General features: G+C 37.8%; 1 protein-coding gene across 1 annotated transcript in view; it reads right to left on the bottom strand.

Annotated features, from left to right (window-relative positions):
- The window catches only part of LOC150090699 (putative ubiquitin carboxyl-terminal hydrolase MINDY-4), a 238,239-nt gene that overhangs the window by 121,980 nt on the left and 92,801 nt on the right, over window positions 1-23,458 (bottom strand). Inside the window, exons 8-9 of the mRNA XM_090369549.1 lie at window positions 13,002-13,092; window positions 3,249-3,347 (exon numbers count right to left, since the gene is read on the bottom strand). Coding sequence (XP_090225675.1) covers window positions 3,249-3,347; window positions 13,002-13,092 — 190 coding nt within the window. The remainder of the gene's footprint in view (window positions 1-3,248; window positions 3,348-13,001; window positions 13,093-23,458) is intronic.

The following is a 23,458-nucleotide window of genomic DNA, read 5'->3' as shown; positions in this document are numbered from 1 at the left end:
TCTTTCAGAATAGTGAACAGAGTACTCTTAGGAATGCTGAACTGTTTGATGATGTCAGTCTTAAAATGCACACCATCATCTACATCTTGCAAAATCCTAATTTTATCTGCGATTGGCAAAGCTATCTGCTTTCTTAGAACCATACCAATAAGCACACACAACTAATGAAATTAACTTCTAGCTGATGTTCATTTCATTACCACACTGTGAGAAATCTTAACAAATGATTTCTCATGGTCAGGCTGCAACTCGTCAATTACTTCAATATATTTGAAGTGTTCAATCATTTTTAAAAATGAATATTGGAATAGAAAAGTAAAAATTCAGATTAAGAGGTAGAAATTTATGGTCGTTATAGAGAAATCCTTTTATTTTCAATGTCATTATATTTAATGTAAAAGAGCATTAGGTTAATGTGAAATTGGCCAGGACCAACCACATAGGATGTTAAAAAGAGGGTCGCTATAAAAAGAAATATATCATGTTGAAATCATCAGATATATGATAAGCAGTAGGAACCAGGAGTACTTTCCTTGGAATATGCAAATAACAAGTGGAATAAGTTAATCATTATATTCAATATAGGATTCCAAAAAAAAAAAAAAAAAAAAAAAAACAATCAGAACAAATTCCAATTGACAAAGTTCACTTGTAGGAAAAGGATATTGTTTGTAAATCCACATCCTATGATGGTAATGATAAATTTGATGCTCACTCACACATGCAGTGTACAGAAACAAGGAAGAAATGTCATGACAGATTCAATTAAAATGCATGTTTCCAAATCCATCTCTTGCATGGGGTGTGATCGAAAAGTTCAGGGATTGACTTTGCATCTTGAAATTGTGGCAACCTGCTATGATGCCACACTACAAAATGTAATCGAAATGTTAGACTAACTTTGCATCTTGAAATTGTGAAGTCACCATGAATGGACATGTTCAGTGACTTACATAAATATAATAATGCATTAATCACCAGTTTATTTACAGTCAGCCTGAATTAATGTGCACTGAATAGGTTAGGTATTTTATGTTTCATCATATTTTAAAATGACAGATTTTACTGAGCAGTAAAATTGCATCAAAGAAATGTGCAATAGAAATTTGAGAAATATTAAAGCCATTTCAGAGAACATGCTAGTGTTGTTTGGCTTCTCAGTAGTTCACAAAATCTAAAGAGGGCTGCTTGTCCATCAAAAATGATCATCACTCTGACTGGCGTTCACTTTCAAAAACCAATGATTCAATCACTCATGTTTGTGATCTGGTCAACGTTCAGCTATCTGTATGGTTGTCAGTGAAATTGGTGTTTCTTATGGGGCATGTCAATTAATTTTAACACATGATTTAGGAATGCAACATACTTCAGCTAAGTTTGTGCCTTGCATTCTTGCCAATAATCACAGAGGGTAAAGCATTCTAGCATGTCAAGACCTTCATCAAATGCTGCTGCTGCCATTTGAAGCAACAACTTATATGCATATCTAAGAGAGCAGCAAGTTACTAAACTTTACAAATTCAATAAAAAAATTCAGAATATTGGAATTTTAAGCATTTAAATAACCAAGGTTAAATGACACATTAGACAATAAGACTTTTACACTGTTTAACTGAACCTGTTTACACTGCACAGTTGCCACAGGGTATGGAAGTTTCATACTCCATTCCATTTCCAACCATTCATTTCTCATGATCCAGCCTCCCAAATTAAGTTCTGTACTTGATTTCTACAGAAATATAACAATGATCTCATTTTCATTTGAGCAAATTTTTATTGCAGAAGAGCGTCCATTCATTCACAGTGGTGTCTTCAATTACCACAACAGCCATCTGTGGGCTACTGAAAACCCTCACATGAGTACATCTTCAGCATATGCAGATCAATTTTTATCTGAATACCTGGGCTGGTATAATTGGTGACAATGTAACTGGTCCGTTTCATTTGTCAAATCACTTCTCAGATGCAACCTACTTAAATTTCTTGGAGAATGTACTGCCAACACTATTATAATTATTATTATTATTAGTAGTGGTGGTGGTAATAATAGTAATAGTAGCATATGATGAAAGAAAGCAAGTTTATAAAGCATCAGCCAAAAAAATAATAATAATAATAAAAAATAACTTCCCACATCACCTGCCTATTCCCTCCAATAATTTGTCTAGTTCTTCCTTGAATTTATTCAAACTACCCACTTCCACAACAACAGATGGAAGTTTGTTCCAACAATCAACCACCTGCTGGATGAAAGCAAACCTCCACACATCTATTCTGCAACCATCCTCGCTCAATCTGAATTATATCCCCTTATGTGTGTAGTCTGAAGAAGACACTGGAAGACATCACACTGGCAACAAGGAGGACAATATAGTTCAAACATGATGGTGTTCCTGCACATTTCACTGCTAAAGTTAGACAATGGTTACGTGACCATTACCCATGCCAATGGATAGGAAGTGTAAATGACTCTCCAGTTAAATGACTTGCCCAATCAACAGATATCACACTGTTAGACTTTTATTTTTGGGATGCAATGAAGAAATCAGAGTACACTAACACTTTCAAGAGTCCACAGGAACTGTGAAACCATGTGGAGGCTGAAGGTAACTCTGCTCCATCAAATGTGCTATAAAAGGCACATCAACAACTTCTACAGCGGATTGAGTTTTATGTGAGAAGAAAATGGCAGTTATTCTGAGCATCTGCTTTAAAATTGTTCATTTTCAAAAATAATTTTTTGACTTTTTTTGACTGATAATTTATTCATAAAATAATGTACAATTTATTAATATTTCTTGGTAATTTCTTTAATTGCATTTAACTCATGAAGTAATGCCTTTTTCACCTTCCACTGATAGAGCCTTTTTCACTCCATTTCATCTCTCAAACCTACTCACTTAAACTGTTAAGCTACCCATTTATTTCAGGTAGACCGTGTGTGTGTGTGTGTACCTTTTATACCACGTGGATTGGAAACATCATTTATTTACTAGCACAATATCGATATCTAATTACTATCTGGTGATGCTTTTCTGGTGACAGGATTCTGACTGTATCCTATCTTAAACCTAAGTGGGGCCCAGCAATATGAAGACCTCATTCACAGAATTACTGCTAAACATTCAAATTACAAACAAATAAACATAAAATATGAGCATATTTTTATCTTAATGGATATAAATCATGTATCACATTTCCTCACCATATTAAAATAATTAAATTAAAAGACATAAGAAAATACTTACAAAGCAAGAATAGCTTGGGTTCTTTCTCCAATTTGCCATAAAATAGAAGCTAGAGCCTTTGTAAGGGCTTCCATCTGAGCTTTTTTATTTGGCCTCAGGCTTAAAAATATTATAATTTTGTTACTGAAGGAAGTTTAATTGAGCTAAATAATAACAATAGTGATCAAAAATCATCTGCTACATGAATAAGAGCATTGTTAAGTTATGTATACAAAAAGTAAAAAATCAACATATAATGATCAGTGTGGTCTTCATCAACAGCCACTGGTGCTGTTTGAATACATGATGGATAGAATATTACAGACAAGAGAGGACATTCACTAAGTTATCTATTTTGACTATAAATACGCTTGATATACAAAACACTAGTTTTCTCATATGTTCATAAGTCTGTATCTGATTTGAGAAGATCCAGCTCATACAGTGAAGTATAGAAGAAATTTAAAGTAGTCAATCCAAAGGAAACATGAATGTCACAAAACTGCAGAATCATATCATCCTCAAATTTTTGACAAAAGAAGAGAAATGGACCAAAAATTATTCATGAATACATGATGCATGCAATCTATATATTTCAATGCAATCACTTCTGAATACCAGATAAAATTTTAGTCTTAACAGTTTAAACAGAGTTGAGAATCCACAGAAGATGACCCATGCTCAAGACAACCAATGACACTGACAACTCCATAAATAATTACTTGTATTTACCCACGTATTTGCTTGTTCCATTGCAGAACAAGTAAATACATGGGCTGTGTTAGGGTAGCTAAGAACAGGAACATTTTCATAAGAAAAGAAACAGTATACTTGCATGTACACCAATGCTAGGAGTTTAGTAAATAAATTTTATGAATTTGAGGCATTGGTCAAAACATCAAAGGCAGATATTGTTGGGCTATCAGAGACATGGTGTCACACAGATATAAGGAATTGAAATTTGGGAAGTACAATATGTACAGAAAGGATAGACACGACAGAAAGGGAGGAGGGGTTTTGCTATTAGTTAAGAATAACACAAAATCAAAGGAAGTACAGCTAGTCGACATGGGTGGACAGAGTATTGTCGAGTCAGTTTGGTGTGACACAAGAACTGGGAAAACAAAATTGAGAGGAGTGTGTTATAGGCCTAATGACTCTGATGAGTATAATAAACACTGTACAGAGAAATGGAGTAGGCCAGTAAATCAGATTGTCTTATAATGGGGGATTTTAATTTCCCAGATATTGACCTGGAATTTGTTGGTTAGTCACTCACGTACTAACAAAGCTTTAGCAGATTTATTGGATAATTGTTTTCTACAGCAGCATGTTCAGGAGGCAACTAGAGGGAGTAATACTCTTGATCTGGTTATCAGTAGTGATTCTTCATGCATTAAGAATCTGCAAATAAAGGAATCACTAGGTGGCAGTGATCACAGTGTGCTGAAGTGGGATTTACTAAAAGAGGTACCTACCATCAAGGGAAAAGGAAAGGGTTTTTGCTTTCATAAAGGTGACTATGGCATTCTGAGACATTTTTAAATTCTATATGGTGGGACCAACTGATGATGTTACCAACAGCAAATTCAAAATAGGAAGCATTCAAAGAATTAATCTAGGAAGCTACTAGGCTTTTCCTACCAACTAAGAAATATTGTTCAAGGTTTAAGCCTAAATGGATGTCAGATGAACTAATGAGACATGTGGCAGAGAATAAAAATGCATGGGATACATATAAATTAACAGGTGACATGGAAGCCTATGATAGATATAAACTGGTCTGTAGCCAAGTCACCAAGGAGGTTAGACAGGCAATGGCAAATTACGAGAAATCTTTGTCAAAGAATGCAAAGAAAAACAGCAAAAAGAGTTCTTTACTTATGTAGAATCTAGAAGGAAGGGAAATCTAGAATCAGATTAGTCCACTTGATATCGATGGTTAAACTGTTGATGATCCTGCTCAAGTAGCTAACAAACTAACGCGTATTTTGCATCTACATTCACACATTGAGGAGTTATTCAGGGAGGGGAATGCCAGAGGAGTATTAAACTCTGGCAGTGAGTTAGATGATTTTGTAATAACTAAGAGCAAAGTAGAGGAGAAATTGTTGAAGATAAAGATAAGAAAGGCACCTGGGGTGGATGGCATCTATCCAGTTATATTAAAGGAGGCAGCAAAGGAAGTAAGCAAACCCTCAGCCATAATTATGAGAGCTTCCTTGGACTCAGGGGAAGTACCCATGGACTGGAGAAGTGCAAATGTGATCCCAATTGACAAAGGAAGATCAAAAGGGCAACACAAGTAATTACAGAACTGTTTGTTTAACTTCTGTTCCAGGAAAATTAATGGAGGCATTAGTTAAAGAAGCACTGCAGGATGAACTAGACAAGTCTTCAGTTACAGCTCGGACACAGCATGTGTTTGTTAAGGGGAAGTCCTGTCTGACCAATTTGACTGGATACTTTGATGTGGTCACAAAGGAACTGGATGCAAAGAATATTTTTGATATCATATATTTTTATATTAGAAAGGCTTTTGATACTGTTGCACATGGAAGACTGCTACATAAACTGGAGCAGTGTGGCATTGGAGGCAAATTGTTGTTATGGATAAAGAGATGGTTGAGTGAGAGGAGACAGAGAGTGGTAATCAATGTACACTGCTCTTTGTGGACTAATGTTATTAGTGGAGTCCCTAAGGGTTCAGTGTTGGGTCCATTGTTGTTTTCTATATTTATTAATGATAATTGATGATGGTATATCAGGCTTAATGTCTAATTTTGCAGACGATATGAAGTTTCGCAGGGTTGTTAATGAACAATAATGACAGTATGCTACTGCAACAGGATCTAGAAAAGTTGAGCAGATGGGCTGAGAGGTGGCAACTGTTGTTGTTGGAGTGGGGTTAAATGGCGCAAGGGCTACTATGGCCAAATTGTGCATCAGTGGCAACTGAAGTTTAACACTGACAAATGTAAAGTACTGCATATGGGAAGCAGTAACCCCAGAGTAACATATCAACTGTGTGGTACTACGCTGACAGTGGTAGAGAATGAAAAGGACCTGTGGGTAATTGTGCAGTCAGATATGAAGTTTTCTGAGCAGTGCAGACGGTTTGCAAGAGTAGCTCATGGTGTCTTGTCAATGATATACAGAAATTTTTCTAGAAGGGATAAGGAGGTGATTATCCCCTTGTATAAGGCAATGGTCAGGCCACACCTTGGGTACTATATACTGTTCTGGAAGCCTCATTTTAAGAAGGATGTAGAGCTGCTGGAACGAGTACAGAGAAGGGCAACAAGATTAGTGAATGGAACGAAGGGGTGCTCTTATGAGGAAAGGCTTAAATAAAAATAATAATAAAATTAAAATAATAATAAAAATAATAAATAAAAATAAAAAGTTTTGAAAATTAGTGTCTGGAGACTAGGCACCTGTGAGGTGATCTGACTGAGGTGTATAAGGCTTAGAATGGTTTGAGCATGTTCAGTGCTGATGGGATTCTTCCTCGTGCTCAGAATAATCACCTGAGAGTGCATAAATGTAAATTGAAGTAAGACAATTGTAGGATAGATGTGGGGAAGTTTTTCTTTAGCCAGCAGGTGGGTGGTTGATTGCTGGAACAAACTTCCATCTGTCATTGTAGAAGTTGATAGCTTAAACAGATTCAAGGTAGAACTAGACAAATATTTGGAGTGAGTGAATGGGTGCAATGAGAATGGTTTTTTTTTTTTTTTTTTTGGCTGATGCTGAAGCTTGCTTTCTTGCGTCATATGCCTTTACTAATGCTAATATGCCAAAAAATTGAAGACTTACTTATGTAGGATGGATGTACTAAAATGTCTATGATTGCTGGTGAATGTAATATCCATGAGGGGTGAGCAGTGTACTGACATCATGAACATCTGGCCATGTCAAAGATCAGTTCTCACTGAGTGCCAAAAATGTTCACACCTGTTCAGAAACAGTGTAAGGCTCAAATCTGTAAGGAAATCTGTAAAAGGATAATAAAATCTGTAAGGAAATCTGTAAAAGGATAATAAAATCTGTAAAGGTTAATAAAATCTGTAAGGAAATCTGTAAAGGATAATAAAATGTTAGGATCTGTAAACAATAATAAAATCTGTAAGGATATTTGTAACATGTATACAAGATGCTGATGTCCACAGAAGTTTCATTCAAAAATTGTAAATGGTAGTGAAATATGGATTCACCACTAGGATCTAGAAAGAAATGAGGAGACCATGCAATGGAAATATCGTCATCCAAAAAATTCAAGACCCAACTCTCTGCCAGGAAGTTCATGGTCACCATTTTTTGGGATATGGAAGGAATTCTTCTGATAGACTATATTCCATAAAAGAAAGCAATCAATGCTGCTGTTTTTAAAATTTAAGTGGGGGGGGGGGGCATAAATGTACAGAGAAGAGATAAACTGACACTAGGTGTTCTCCTTCTTCATGACAATGCTTCCGTGCACAAGTTCCATAAAGCAATTCCTAATCTGAGAGACTGCCCATTTGAAAATTAAAAAACCTGCTCTAAAGTACAGTCCTAACCCCCCCAGTGATTACTTCTTCAGAAATCCAGGAAACACCTGCATAAACATTGATCTTCAAGTGGCAACCATCTCAATGAAGCTGTAAATGGCTTTTTAAAGACCTGAAATGTGCCAAATGACTTCTTTTTTGTAAGGTGTTTCCTCTTTGCCCTCAAAATAGAGGATATGTACTGAACTCAAGGGGGTTATATACTGAAAAACAATATTGATAATGACACAAGTGATTTGACACACCAGGGATAAGACTGGCAATGCAACAAAGCATATGCTGGTAGTAACCTAATTTGTGCTGTAACAAATTTGTAAATTATAACAACCTAATTATAATGTATGCTGACAGGTAAAATGCAAATTAGATTGTTACTGGCAGATCCATAGGAATGTTGCAAACATATGGACTAAAAAGTATGGTGTATTTAATCAGTAAATGAATTACTCAGCATGCAATAAAGAGTTTTTATTATGAGTATGGTTAATGCTTCTTAATTTTTTTGCAGTTTACAATAGTGTTTGCTTTTTCCCACTTGCTTACTATCCATGCCACTAAAATTTCATATATTAATGGTTACTTGGAAAAGAAAGCAGCAGGCAGTGTCAACTACAGAAAAATGTTTGTTTGGTTTTTTTTTTTTTAGGAGCATTAGCAACTAAGGCCATATTGCTCCGGGAATATGCAGTGGTCATTCCCTGACCTTTCCGCATCCTCCGTATTTGGTGGTGACGGGCTCGAACCCCGGTCTAATCAAGAAGCGTGTGCTACGCACTGCTGCTCCTTCCCACCTGGCTACGGAGGCGCCTCAGAAAAATGAAAACTATGAGTAATCATTAAAGCCTAGGGACACTAAATAATTCATAAAAAGGCTGGGAAATAAGGATTCAAAATAGGTTAAGAGACAGAAAATCTGAAAAAAATAAAGACAGCCCTTCTATTTCCTAATGAGAAAAGTGCTCCAATACATTAATCAAGCAAAACACATCAAATCTTAGCAAAATCAGAACACAATAATGTGTTTATAGTAATGTGTATACGTTATTACAAACACATTATTAACAGCGTATTGTGTACATTAACGTGGTTAATGTACACAATGTGCTGTTATTGTTGTTAGATTTTAAGTACACCTGTAACTTAGACCATATTACACCATTGTGTATTTTCTGTACAAGCATGCATTCATGGGCCATTTTGCATGTTGTATGGGCTGTAAAATCTGGAATAATTCATGGGATTGGGGAGTACCCTATACTCTCCACCAGAGAATGGCTAACTACAGCCTTGATAAATAACTTCAGAAATGCCCAGTCACCAGGAATGGACATTCCAGCATCTGTCCAAGGCACGAGGAGACAGACCAGATCAAAAGAGGGACACCAGTCAGAGTCCATCTCCAAGTAGAGGAAGGAGGGAGAGGACTCAAGAAAGGGAGTGGAGTGAGGAAAAGTGGAAGAGAAATCTGGGACCACAAGAAGGAGAGGGTCCCAAAGGCAAGGAGGAGAGAGTAAAGTGTAAAGTGTGTTTAGGGTCAAACGGCACCAGGGGTTCCCCCCATCTCCGCGCAGTTTACATTGTGGGTGAACCGGTTGACTGGAAAAGCCAGAGATTTAAAAGTGTATGGACTTTGCATATGTGTGATGCCTTGTACCGTTGTTCATCTGGTCATTTAGCCGCTGGGCCCCTACTGAGGCCCAACGTTGCCCCACTTACGCCCCATGGAGGCAGACCAGGAACCCAGTAGTCTGTTTCACTCTGGCAGGTCCTGCCACTTAATTTCCTGAGATTTCGGTGGCTAGGACCTTAAAAAAAAAAAAAAAAAAAAAAAAAAAAGAAAGAAACACGTCGACGTAGGGTAGAATCGCTTAGTTTTGCTAGGCCAAGTTATGGGCGTAAGGTAATTTAGATATGTTAAGTTTTTGGTATGTAGGGCTTTCGCTAGCGTATAGATAGAGAGGGGGGAGGCAGAAGGCTGGGGGGAGAAAGACAGAAATATGGGGCCAATAGAGTAGGTAGCCCATGTAAAATCAGTCAAGCAAGAGACAGAGAAGAAGAAAATTGCTGAGAAGTCCCTTCATAGGAGCCATGAGGCTATGGTGGTGGAATCCTATTCACTGTTTCCTTCCTGAGATCCTAACCCAATGGGATTAGCTGAAAATGACCCTCAGACGTGCCTACAGACAACCCAGATAGTTATCTCATAGTACATTTAAGTCAGGAGCAGGTGGTATAGCAGGTGCAGTGGGAGCAGCTTGGAAATATCTTTTCTGCTTGAAGAGAGCAGTGTAAGAATGTAGGAAGACACTGAAGGCCTTGTTGGTTTTGATCAGGGAGTGAAAAAGTTGCACTGCAGAAGAAATTGTTGTCTGGTTGCAAAGGTATGCAACACAGTCGAGCATAAGATCACTCCAATCTTCCATATCTCTGCAGATACAAGTGTAATCTTCAGCAATGCCGAGTTGTCTAAATTGAGCTTTGATAAACCTATAAGCCATTAAAGCATTTGATAAACCCATGTGACCATAAAGCTGGTCTCCAGGATTGGGGTGATACAAGTCAGGGTGTATGGGATGAATTTCTTTGTGGTGCTGCTTCTGGAATTGGTGGACCAGTGGGCTTGCTAGAATTTGGAGACTTCCAACCACAGCCTTTTTTCTGAGGCAAGGTTCCCATCAGTAATGGTCGAGATTCTAAGAAAGTTGGTGGCCATATTGGTTCTGGTACCATGCAGGAGGCCACAAAAAGTGAAGTACAGATCCAAAGGAAGGTTTCCTGAGATAACCTGAAGTGCTGGGTTGAGGTTGTTCTACATGCCTTAGTTGAACAGAGGAGGAGGAGGGAAAAAGCATTGAATCTGGTTAAGTTTGTTGGCAAAAGTGGTCCTATCCACCCTACAGAACCAAGCAGAGGCACCATATGAGACAATGGGAAGAAAGACAGTGGAATAAATCTACTTGAGGGTCTGGTCCTTGAGTCCCTAATCAATCAGCTCTTGCATGACAAGGGCTGATTGATTAGGGTTATCTCAGGTTAGCAAGCAAGTGTGGCTATGTATCTTTTGACTTTACCTTTGATGTACTAAAGATGGGGCAAGAAGGACCACTTACTGTCAAAGAGAATTCCTAGATATTTGATAGAGGTGGTGTGCCCTTTAAGGGATATACCTTGCAGCTCGATGACAGTCTGCGAATATTCAGGATGCCCTTAATCAGTAACATCGTGGTTTTTGATAAAGAGATGGCCAGTTTGTGGATCTCAGCCCACTCAGTAAGCTCAGTCTGGATAAAGCAGGCAGCCCCGTTGGGACCCACTATGAGGAGACCATGGAGGTTTTGTGAAAGTTGGAAAGACACTCATCCAATACTAAGTTCCACGTGGCTAAGCCTAAGATGGCTAAGCCCTGGAAGCAGCCTCTAGACATTGGTCTGGTTATCTTGTGAAAGGAGATTTTGATGGTCACATTCCAATCAGTGAAGTAACTGATGATATTTTGTAGACTTCTGGAGTGCAGTCAGCTTGTCTAACCCACCTGATGACACGAAGTCAGCACACAAAATGAAACGCAGCTTCAAAATCAATAAAGATGGCTAAGACATACTTTGAATTTGATTCCCTCCCTCACCCTGCAAAATTGCAGTAGTGCATCTGCAGTAGAGCAGCCAGGTTTGAAGCCATACTAGTTGCAGGCAGACAGCATTTGTCATGATATTTAGCATGGACCCTGGAGAGGAGGAGTCTTCCCAGCACATTCCCCAAAATGGAGAGGAGTGCAATAGGGTAGCAAGCTATGATCTGAGAAGTAGCAGTGGTTCATTCTATGGGAATGAGGTGGAGGTTTGTGTGTTTCCGCAGTACGGGAAGCAGCTCTCACAAGGGAATAAGTTAAACAGATTTCGGAGACTGCTGGGAGAAATTGTGACACATGCTTGGCGGTTTCACTCCTAATGAAATCTAGACTAGAGGCTTTCCCAATTTAGATTTTGGCAATCGCTTCCACAAATTCAGTGATGGAGAAGTCCTCTTCATGGCTGATGGGGCATGAAGCCTGTCCTCTTCAGTAATTCTGGATTGGGTGTCGCCACTGAGGTTTAGCTAGTCTTCAATTATAGGTTGGTCCAAGATTTTATTCATCATGCCCGGCTAAGTAGTGGTTTCAAGGGTGCCTTGCATTGTTATAGAGTCAATGATATCTGGAGCACTCAGCTTATGTTTGATGATTTTGTGGATGAGGCCCACAGGTCTTGGTTGCCCTCAGTCTGAATGAGATTATGTCAAGCGGATTGCTTTTGATGGCATATGGCAACTCACTGTCTTCTGAGTGTTTTGAATTGATTATAAAATAGCTCAACTTGATGGAGAAGGTCCCAACTACAAGCCTACTGGAGCTTACACCTTACAGCCTTCAGCTGAGATGAGAAAGTTCTACTGTTCACTAAGGGATGCTTTTGGGGAGTCTCTTACACTTCCACATAGATGCATCACTAGCCACAGTATCAGATGGGTCAACATTTCTGAATAGCTGGTTGCAGAGAGCCTGTCATGGTATTCTGACGGAAGTTGCTGCAGGAAAGAAGTAAAGGTGGCATTGAAGACTTTCCAGTTTGTGGATTTGATGGCAAATCGATTGGAATTATTGAATTGGGGGGGCCTCCCCGTGGCCTGCAGCATCCACGATGCTGTAGGACATAACTCTATCACTAGCCAGCAATTGCACCAATAGTGGTAAAAAAAAGTGCATCACTGTTCAAGAAGAGTGTGCTGAGAGTGGCTAGATTGTTATGATTAATTATGCGAGTCCAGGAACTTTTTGACTATACCACATACTATATCACTGATGCTCTCCAATTTTGCATGTGACTTTTTTTGCATTATCTATCATATTTACAGAACTAGTAATGCTAATTTCCAAAATATGAAAATGGTGGCACTACATTCTAACTTATTCTAACCATTTCCAAATCTTTCCCTATATATATCTACCACTCCTACACCATCATAGATTCTGCCCCCCCAGAAAGAGAACTTACTTTCCCATTTTGAACAAGACTGAGCAATATGCTGGGTTTAGGTGGGTGTGTCATAATTAATTTATTACAACTTGAAGTTTGTCATACCTACATAACTGCAACACACAGAATTACACATGATTTGAAACTGATATCTAAAATTTAACTAAAATTTACTGTAAATCACAAATATTTTATTACAAAGCATTTACCGGTTATCTACTAGTGGGACAGGAATCATAGTCCCAAATAACATTTCACATATGATATGTGCTTGTACAGCTGCTAAAAGTCCACATGGTCCTGCCTGTAATAAAAAATTTTAAAAAATTAAGACAATAAATTAAAAAAAAAAAAAGATTAATTTCTATTACACTATATACAAATAGCACAGTGTAGAACATTTTTAAAAAATTGCACAATTACCACTAATTGTGAAGATGGTCTATAAGAAGGCCTAATTATTCACAGCATTTTTTAAAATAAATCCTTCAAAAAGAACACCCACATGATCTTTAAAAAACTGTTATTTCATATAAGTGTCATCGTATACAAGTGAAATGAACTCATTATGATTTTCATGAGCCAAATACTTTAAGGGAAATGCATTTAAAAGGGACAGGGCAAAAACTGTAACTGAAGCATTAAATTCAATTTTAAGACTTTTGAGAAACTGAAGTTCAGCTACTATGAAATATTTTTTCTGGAAACAGAGCACTACACTATACATTAATAAATAAAAAATGCAGTGTAGTGTTCTATCACATAAAGTAAAGTAAGTTATAAAGAGCTTGCAATTACTTGCAGGAAAAACAAAATTCAAAATTAATTTGGTTGATCATTATACATTGCAAATCACAAAATCATCACAAATAATATTACAGAAATTTGCATATATAACAAATTCCAAGTCATCAGAGGCCTTGTTAACTATCCAGACCTTACAGGAAACACAAACATAATAGTAACAATATTTCTACACAAAAATACAAGCTGGGTGACTTTCAACAGACCATCACTGAATGGAACAACAATCAGTTTAATGTACAGAAGATTCATGATCTACTATTTTGTACTAAACACAGCATCCTAAAGGTTCTTTACTGGTTTATCCTCACCTTTAATTTCACATCTAAACATTTACTTAACCTTATAACAGGCATTTGTAAATGTAAATGAAAATCCAGCATCAATCTGCAAAGGCAGATACTGTTGGGATATCAGAGACATGGTGTCACACAGATATAAGCAGTGCAGAATTGGAATTTGGGGAGTACAATGTGTAGACTTTTGTGTACAGAAAGGACAGACAGGGTAGGAATGGAGGAGGGGTTATGCTGTTAGTTAAGAAACACAAAATCTAAGGAGGTGCATCCGGTTGACACGGGTGGACGGTGCAATGTTGAGTCTGTTTCGTGTGACATAAACACTGGGAAAGGGAAAATGAGAGTAGGAGTATGCTATAGACCTAATAACGCTGATGAGTATAATAAGCAGTAGTGCAGAGAAATAGAATGAGCTAGTAAATCAGAATGCCTTGTAATGGGGGATTTAAACTTTCCAGATATTGAATGGAACTTGTGGATTGGTCACTCGCATGCTAGCAAGACTTTTGTGGATTTATTGGAGGATTGTTTTCTACAGAAACATGTTTGAGGGGCAACCAGAGGGAGTAATACCCTTGACATGGTTATCAGTAGTGATAATGCATGCATTATGCATTACGAATTTGCAGATAAAGGAACCACTAGATGACAGGATCATCTAGTGGTTCCTTTGTAAATCCCACATCAGAATCACTGATGTGGGATTTACTTAAAGATGTAACTACCATCAGGGGTAAAGGGAAGGGGTTTTGCTTTTGTAAAGGCGACTACAGTGTCTCAGATATTTTTTAGGTTCTATACAGTGGGACCAACTGATGATGTTACTAACAGCAAATTCTAAATGAGAAGCATTCAAGGAAGTAATCTTGGAAGCTACTGGGCTTTTTGTTCCAACTAAGAAATACTGCTCTAGGTTCAGGCCCAACTAGATGTCAGATGAGCTAATGAGACTCGCGGCAGAGAAAAAAATGCATGGGATGAACATAAATTATCAGGCGACACAGAAGCCTATGGTATATACAAGCTAGTCTGTAATCATGTCACAAAGGAGGTTAGGCAAGCAAAAGCAGTTTATGAAAAATCTTTGGCAAAGGATGCAACGAAAAATAGCAAAGACTTCTTTACTTATATAAACTCTAAAAGGAAGGGGATGAATCAGATTGGTCCACTTGATATCAATGGTTTGACTGTAGATGATCATTTTCAGATAGCTGCTAAACTAGATGTGTATTTTGCATCTACATTCACACTTGAATAGTTATTCAAGGAGGAGAGGGTCAGATGTTTATCAAACTCTAACATGGAGTTAAATGATTTTGTAATAAATGAGAGCAAAGTGGAGGAGAAATTGTTGAAATTAAACATAAGAAAGGCACCTGGGCTGGATGGGATCTATCCAGATATATTAAAGGAGGCAGCAAAGGAAGTAAACAAACCCTTAGCCATAATTATGAGAGCATCCATGGACTCGGGGGAAGTCCCCATGCACTGGAGATGTGCAAATGTATCTCCAATTCACAAAGGGGGATCAAAGGGTGACATGAGTAATTACAGACCTGTTAGTTTGACTTCTGTTCCAGGGAAATTAATGTAGGCACTGGTTAAAGAGATGATACAGAATCACCTAGACAAGAGAGCAGCAATAATTCAGACACAGCATGGGTTTGTTAAGGTGAAGTCTTGTCTGACAAATTTGATTGGATACTATGATGTGGTCACAAAGGAACTGGATGCAAAAAATAATTTTGATATCATATACTTGGATTTCAGGAAAAATTTCGATACTGTTGCACATGGAAGACTACTGTACAAATTGGAGCAGTATGGCATTAAGGGCAAGTTGCTACAATGGATAAAAGAATGGTTGAGTGGGAGAACACAGAGAGTGGTGATCAGTGGGTACTGCTCTACATGGACTAATGTTATTAGCGATGTCCCTCAGGATACGGTGTTGGGCCCATTGTTTTGTATATTTATCAACGATATTGATGAAGGTATATCAAGCTTAATGTCAAAGTTTGCAGATGATACAAAGTTTGGCAGGGTTGTTAATAACAGTAATGAAAGTATGCTGCTGCAACAGGATCTGGAAAAGTTGGGTAGACGTCCTGAGAAGTAGCAACTGAAGTTTAACATTGACAAATGTAAAGTACTGCATATGGGTGGCAGTAACCCCATAGAAATGTACCAACTATGTGGTGTTACACTCAGGGTAGTGGAGAATGAAAGAGACCTTGGGGTAATTGTGCAGTCAGATATGAAGTTTTCTGAGCAGTGCAGACAGGCTGCCAGAGTAGGTCATGGGGTCTTGTCAATGATATACAGGAATTTTGCGAACAGGGATAAGGAAGTGATTATCGCCTGGTAAACACATTATAAATTGTAATTCCATGTATTGGAACAATCTCATAAATCTCTGCATTTCCAATAATTACATATTTGACGTTAAAACTGTATACTTGCAAACCAAAGGTACCCCTATGGGTAGCCCCACTAGCTGTGTCATAGCTAACCTATACTGGTCTGAGACTTCCCTACCCTCAGACACAAAAATTTACAGATATATAGATGACTTGTTAGTAAATCAACTACCCTACATTTCTAGAGGGCTTTGCTGGCACTTATCCTCCAGAACTTACTCTGGAGAAAACTAATAACAATGACTATTTAGCTAATTACTTAGACTTGGACATTAATATCAACAGCCCACATACTGCAATTAACATATATAATAAAAGATATGCTTTTAATTTTAATGTAGTCAGCTTCACCCATTGGCACTCCAACATTTCAAAAAAAAGTGCTTCAAATATAATACTCTCTCAATGCATTAGAATTATGACCATATGCAATAACAACAAACTCTTTTTATGTAATATCAAATTACTCCATAACAAACTACCTAGTAATAGTTTCTCTTCAGCCTTCCTTTACCATCATTTTAGGAAAGCACTGAATATCATGAAATATAAAAAGCTTATTGACAACCATATTGATATTAACAACATAATTGCTGGTTGATATCTTTTTACATTCAGGAATGTACATATAATATAGTCAAATATCCCTTAGCTGCTTTTGTGTCTCCCGGTGTAGGAAGCTTATGCCCACAGATTGGCTAACCACGGGGTTATTATATTTTGTTAGTTATGTCTTGTTAGCTGTTTTTATGTCGTTATTTTCTCTTCTGACATTGTTTAGTTTCATATTTGTAAAAACAATACCATTAATGACTTAAACACATGAAGCATATGTCCAGGTACGGGTTACACAACCCGGGCTGCACGAGCACTGCTATAATCCCTTTCTTCCAGTTACTTTTTGCTGTTCTTAAACACTACACCTTATATCTCGTGCATGATTAGGCTGGCCGAAAGCAATATCTGAGATACTATTTTTCTGCTATCACTCCTTTTTTCTTCTACAACAAAGTTTAGTGTCTTTTCAACGCTACTTTGTAAGTATTGATTTCTCACCTTTGCTAGTACATATGCCTCATTTGTTTAATTGCCGACTCCCGTGTCACACGGGTAAGATTTACTTTGCCCTATTTGCACCTTCTCTCCCCCCCACATAAATTTGCTGGGAACTATCGGCTAATTTCTTTGGTCTCTGATACAGCCTTGATGTGTTCGCTTCAATCAGCCCATTTCATCCTCTCCTACCAGGCTCGACAGTAAGTTGTCATATTCTGGCTATATCCTTTTGTCATTATATTACACTTTCTTTGTTAAATTTCAAGTAGGACTGTTTGCTATTCATTCAAGTTTTCTTTAACTGGAATTAATTGGTATTAATTCTAGCTTAATTTTGCTTTTTACTTTTATTTATTTTAGTATTATAATTGTTTGGTTTTTTATTCCTTTTCTTTTTGGTCTCTGTCGGGTCTGCTTTGATATGTACGTCTGCACGCTTTTTGTCTGCTATATGTTAATATATAATAACAGAAACAGAGGCCTTGCTTTTTGCTGTATTTCCTTTGGTTTTGGCTGCTGGCCCTTGATGACGTAGTTAAAATCTTAGGATCTATAGCATTAAGTACTATTTGTATATTTTCATTTATTTTATTTAATTTTATGTAATCATTTTTATTTTTCAGGCACTTTTTAATAATTTTTTCCATTGTAACTGCACCTGACAGGTCGGCACCCCACTTACGTAATATATTTGTCTATATTTCATTATGGTTGCTGGGTATTTCTGCTGTTACTAGCAGTGTTCTGGATCCATAAACCAGCAAAATGTATTATTAATTTTTTCGTTCTTTATTAGACGTTCCGATTTTTCACTACAACTTATCATTATTATTAATTATATATATACAAGGGACGAGGTATTCTTGTATTGATTGCAGCCTCCAGGGTTACCCCTATATACCGCTGTAGCATCTGTAGGTTATTTATAGCCGGCAAGTGTGTGTAAGTATATATGTGTGTTGTGATGGTTGTTGTTTGCTGGCCCTGGAGTCTTAGCAGCCGGAAGGCAGGGAGCAAGCTACCGGCGTCCCGACTCCCGTCCCTAGCCACGTGGAGGTGCTCCAGGAACTATCTAAATTACACTAAGTGGGATTCCAACAAGTGGAATCCCGGTTATAATAAATAAGGAATAGGGAGGAGAAAGTGGGAGAAAAGAAAGTAGAAGAAGAAAAGAGAGCAAAACACTCTCTCAGGAAAACGAAGAAATAGGAAAGAGAAAAACACTAGTTGGAAAATCTAACAAGCGAGAGAACTTGAAGAGGTAAAATTTTGAAGCCCGAAGGCTTGTAATTTTGAAAGAAAGATTCTTCTGGCCGGTAAGGAAGCCCAACCTGCACCGACAAGGGAAAAGAACATAGGTAATGTACAAGTAGCTATTAGATAGCCACTTAAAAGAATAAATTAAGATAAATACTAAATACTTATGTCACCGATATGAAACATAGCAATAAACATATTAACAAATTACACTGCATAAGCAGAGAGTAAAATATACAATATTTACAAAATAAGTAATTAAAATATTAGCTGAAAAACCAGTCAACCAAGAAATTAACAGAAATAGTCAACCAGAAGAAATGCAGAAACATATATACAAAACACAAAGAGACAAACAGTACTCTCCCAAGGCAAAGATATGCCAAAGGCAAAACCAATAAATACTGTACAAATAAATTAGTTAACCAAATCAAAAGCAATTCTAAATTTAAATCTAAGTATAACAAATCAAAATAATAAGTTAAGTATTAAACAATAATTAATGAATATGCTGAGAAAATATCTCTGCACAAGTAATCTAATCTATATACATATGTACATAACCAGCAAGTGCAAAGTTGCTACCACAAGCTGCGAAAAACAAAACTTGTTTCAAATAACAAGACACATAGTATTAACAATAATGCATAGATAAGCATTTAAAAAAAAAAAAAACTCAACCTGCAGGGCTGAACAAAAGCTAAAACTATACATTTCCACTGCAACTGACAGTAGAAAAGAAAATAATGGCAAGACTGGAGGAGGAGAACAACGCCTCCAACCAGTCAGCCAACAAAACAATTGGATCTGAGAGGGCAGGGAGAGTTCCATCCCATCTCTCAGAACCAAAACCCATTTACAACTAAAAATGCTAGACCAAGAACTATATGGTACTAGCAAAAACCCAACTGATTGCAGCTGCAATCAGGCAGGAAAGAAAAATACAACAAATAATCAGCCCCACAGGAAAAGAAAATTAAATCAAAACACAAGCAGCAAGAGAAGCAGCCAGCAGCTCCAGCAGTAAAACAGTCTAGAGAGGAAAATCATCTCACTCAACCAGAACAGCCAACTGAAGGTTGGATCTGAGGGAGCAGGGAGAGGTCCAATCCCACTCCTCAGAGCCAAACAGACAATGCAAGAAGATAAAAACTGTCTCTTCAACATAATGAGCTAACTACACAAGTAATTAGCTCATTTGTCTGCTCAATTCTGAGAAAAAACAGCAAATCAAACAAAAGCACCATGATATTAACAAGATAATTACAGTATTTACAAAATACATACAATTCACAGAAAATCATTTCAGGCAGCCCGGACAGAGTTCGAAGTGGGAGAGGGGAGGTCCATCTCTCCCACTCGGCCATGCGAAACCTGAAACAAGTCTCCAGGAAAAGACGCAAAAACTCTGCGTCCAAAACACAAGGTAATTTAGGCAAGAAAGAAACTCCTCTCAGGAAGGGAAAAAAAAAAAAATGAATACAGTAATATATATAAATATTAAGAACAAATAACGAAATCAAGGGTTATTCCTTGATAAAGCCGCTCTTCTCTGGAAGACACTATTAGCAAAAGAAGAGAAGGCAGAAAGAGAGTCCGCAGACCCAACCAGGCGCCAAAAATCATCTAAATTATATACATTTGTACAGATAGACAACTGTTGTCTTAAATCCACATATAAATTACAATGTAGGACAATATGTTCAACCGTCTACTCAGAGCCACAAGAGCAGAGAGGAGAGGGGACAAGTCCAAAATTATACAAAGGGTACTAGGAAAGTTTTGCAATACAGCTTTGTTTATTTAATTTTTTCAAAGTAATTTCCTCTACATTCAATACACCTCTCCATCCTCCGAAACCAATCTTTAAACCAGTTCTGCCAAGTTTCACTAGGGAGTAAAGCACACTCGCTGTCCCAAGCCCGTAGAAGGTCCTCATCACTGGAAAACCGCCTCCCTTTTAGCTTCATTTTCACGTGCGGGAACAGTGCAAAGTCGCAGCGAGCAAGGTCGGGACTGTAGGGAGGGTGCTCGAGAAGTTTCAGTCCTGTCGTGGTCAAATATTCGGTGCAGGCTTTGGCGCGGTGAGCTGGAGCATTTTCGTGATGGAGGTACCAGGTGTCCATTCTTGACTTTGGCCGCAGGTTCTTCATAGATCCAATGACTTTAGGCAGGCATTGTTCAGTATACCACTTAGCTGTGACTGTCTTCTGCGTGTCCAAAACGACACGTTCCACAATTCCACTCGATTTGAAAAATACAGCTATCATTTTCTTCTTTACAGATCGGGATTTTCTGACAATTACGGGTGTGTCGTCATCATCAAAGACCCCAAACTTTGTTTTGAGCCTTGGTCGGCAGATCGTAATAGTACAGCCAAGTCTCGTCACCTGTCACAATGTTGTTCACATACCGAGATTGTCCCTTATCAAACTTTTTTAACATCTCCTGGCACCAAGTCACACGTCGTGTCATCTGCTCTTCAGTCAGTTGATGGGGCACCCAGAGAGAACAAAGTTTCTTCACGTGCAAATGACCTTGCAGAATCAAACGAATTGCTGGTGCATTTAGGCCCAAAGTATCCTCTATCTGTTGGTAGGTCACTCGCCTGTTTTCGTCAAGCATTTTCCTCACAGCAGTAACGTTTTCCTCCGTAACTGACGTTCGTGGCCTTCCCGGCCTCTCAGAATCCTCCAGAGTGAAATTTTCCCTTTGGAATTCTCTATACCACCTGAATATCGTTGTACGATGTGGACAATCATCATCTAGTGCAAGAGTCATTTCTTCTAAGCACTGGTCTAAGGTTAAACCACGCACGAAATTATACCGCAAAACTGTCCTTGTCTCATTTCGTGACCACGATACCATCGCAAGCACTTTACGCTCTCACTACTAATGAATAACTGAGCCCATCGACTTGGCACGGCGGCTACTATGCACGTATGAACATGTCTCAACATGCAGCAACAAGCAGCTTCCTGTGATTCATTGTTGCGTCATATTGCAAAACTTTCCTAGTACCCTTTGTATATACAGAAGTAAAAGGTACGGGAGTTGTAATAAGAGGAATATATGAAGGAATATAGACCTGGGTGAAATATTTCATGTTAGAAACAGAGGCCTTACTTTTTGCTGCATTTTGATTGATTTTGACAGCTGGCCCTCATTAACAACACTGAAATTCATCTGAAGTACAGCACTAATTACTTATAATATAATATTTTTGACTTTTTGTGTTGCAGGTTCGAATCGTGTTATTTTATGACTGCCTTTCCATGTTATTTAACCCGTTGGTTGATTATACTACCTGCTGTTCTCTCTCCACACTAAAAACATAACCTCCTATTTTATATATATATATATATATATATATATATATATATATATATATAGTAGGAATATATAACCTTAAAAAGCAAAATAAGCAGAAAAAGGGAAATAACAAAAGTTATAGTATGTCTAATGCTCCAAAACAAGCAGTGCAGCAGTAGAGGAAGCAAAAGGATATAAATAATGTGTAGTTTGTAGAATAAATAAAGTGTCTGTGAAAATGGAAATGAAAAATACACAAGGTGCCAGAACTAAGAGAAGTTTAAGGGATAATAGAAAGTGGAAGTGAAATAGTGGTTAAACAGGTGAAAGAATTTGAAACACCTAGTGTAAAAATGAACTGGGACTGAGGGGGGGGGAAAGGAATATACAAGTAAATAAATAACACTATATTTAGATATGGGAGAGCAATTTTAGCAAGAGGTCGAATCAGGGGATGGCAAATACGCAGAATCTGAATATAGCAAATGAAAAACAAATCTCGGGTTTGCGATCCCGGGTAAGCCCAGAATCGCAAACCCGAGATTTGTTGTTGCAGCAAAACAAAAAACAGACGACATTCGTGACTTCGTCAGTACGTGTTTTGGAAAAAGTACAGGAAGCTAGCTACAAAGTAGCCGAACTTATCATAAAGACCATAAAGCCACACACAACAGCTGAAATTTTGTTAATGCCAGCTTGTAAAGAGATGGTGAAAATTGTCCTGGGCCCAGACGCAGCTATTGAAATTTCAAAAATTCCACTTTCAGCCAACACAATTAGTCAAGGAGTCAGTGATATGTCCAGTGACATTGAAGACTTTATGAAGGAGAAAATCAACAGCAGTCAGAAGTTCTCGCTTCAGATGATGAGTCCACAAATGTTAGTGGTCACACCCAACTTCTTTCCAACTTTCGGTCCATTGATGGTGATGTAATTGCAACAAATTTATTTTTTTGTAAAATACCACCCGAGTGAGCCACCAATGAAGAAATATTTCATGTTACTAATGAATATATGCTCCCGATGAATTAAATTGGAAGGACTGTGTTAGAGTTTGCACAGATGGAGCCGCTTCCATGACAGGTTGGATTAAAGGCTTTGTAGCTAAAGTGCACAAAGTGAATCCTGACACATGATGTGACCATTGTCTTATTCACCGTGAAGCCATCGTTGCCAAGTCTTTGCCATCTGCTCTGAAAATTGTGCTGGAAGAAGTAGTAAAAGTCATTAAATTCATCAAATCGCAGCTTTTTTCCGCTGTGTTAGGAAATGGGATCTGAACAGACCACTCCTGCTACGTACAGAAGTACGGTGGTTGTCATGTGTTAAAGTGTTAATGCACCTTTTTGAACTTAAAGAGGAGGTACAGACATTTTTAACAGTTGAGGGGCATGAGTACGCAGTTATTTGTAGATGAATGGATGACTAAGTTGGCATAACTCTCCAATATTTTTGTTCACTTGAATGAGCTGAACCAAAAAATGAAAGGCAAGAACGAAAATCTTTTTACAAGTCTGG

The sequence above is a fragment of the Mastigoproctus giganteus genome, chromosome 1, assembly GCF_048544385.1.
Source record: "Mastigoproctus giganteus isolate SK-2022 chromosome 1, ASM4854438v1, whole genome shotgun sequence".
Taxonomy (NCBI): Eukaryota; Metazoa; Arthropoda; class Arachnida; order Uropygi; family Thelyphonidae; genus Mastigoproctus; species Mastigoproctus giganteus.
Note: the sequence above shows the minus strand (reverse complement) of the source record. Positions and strands in the feature narration are given on the sequence as shown.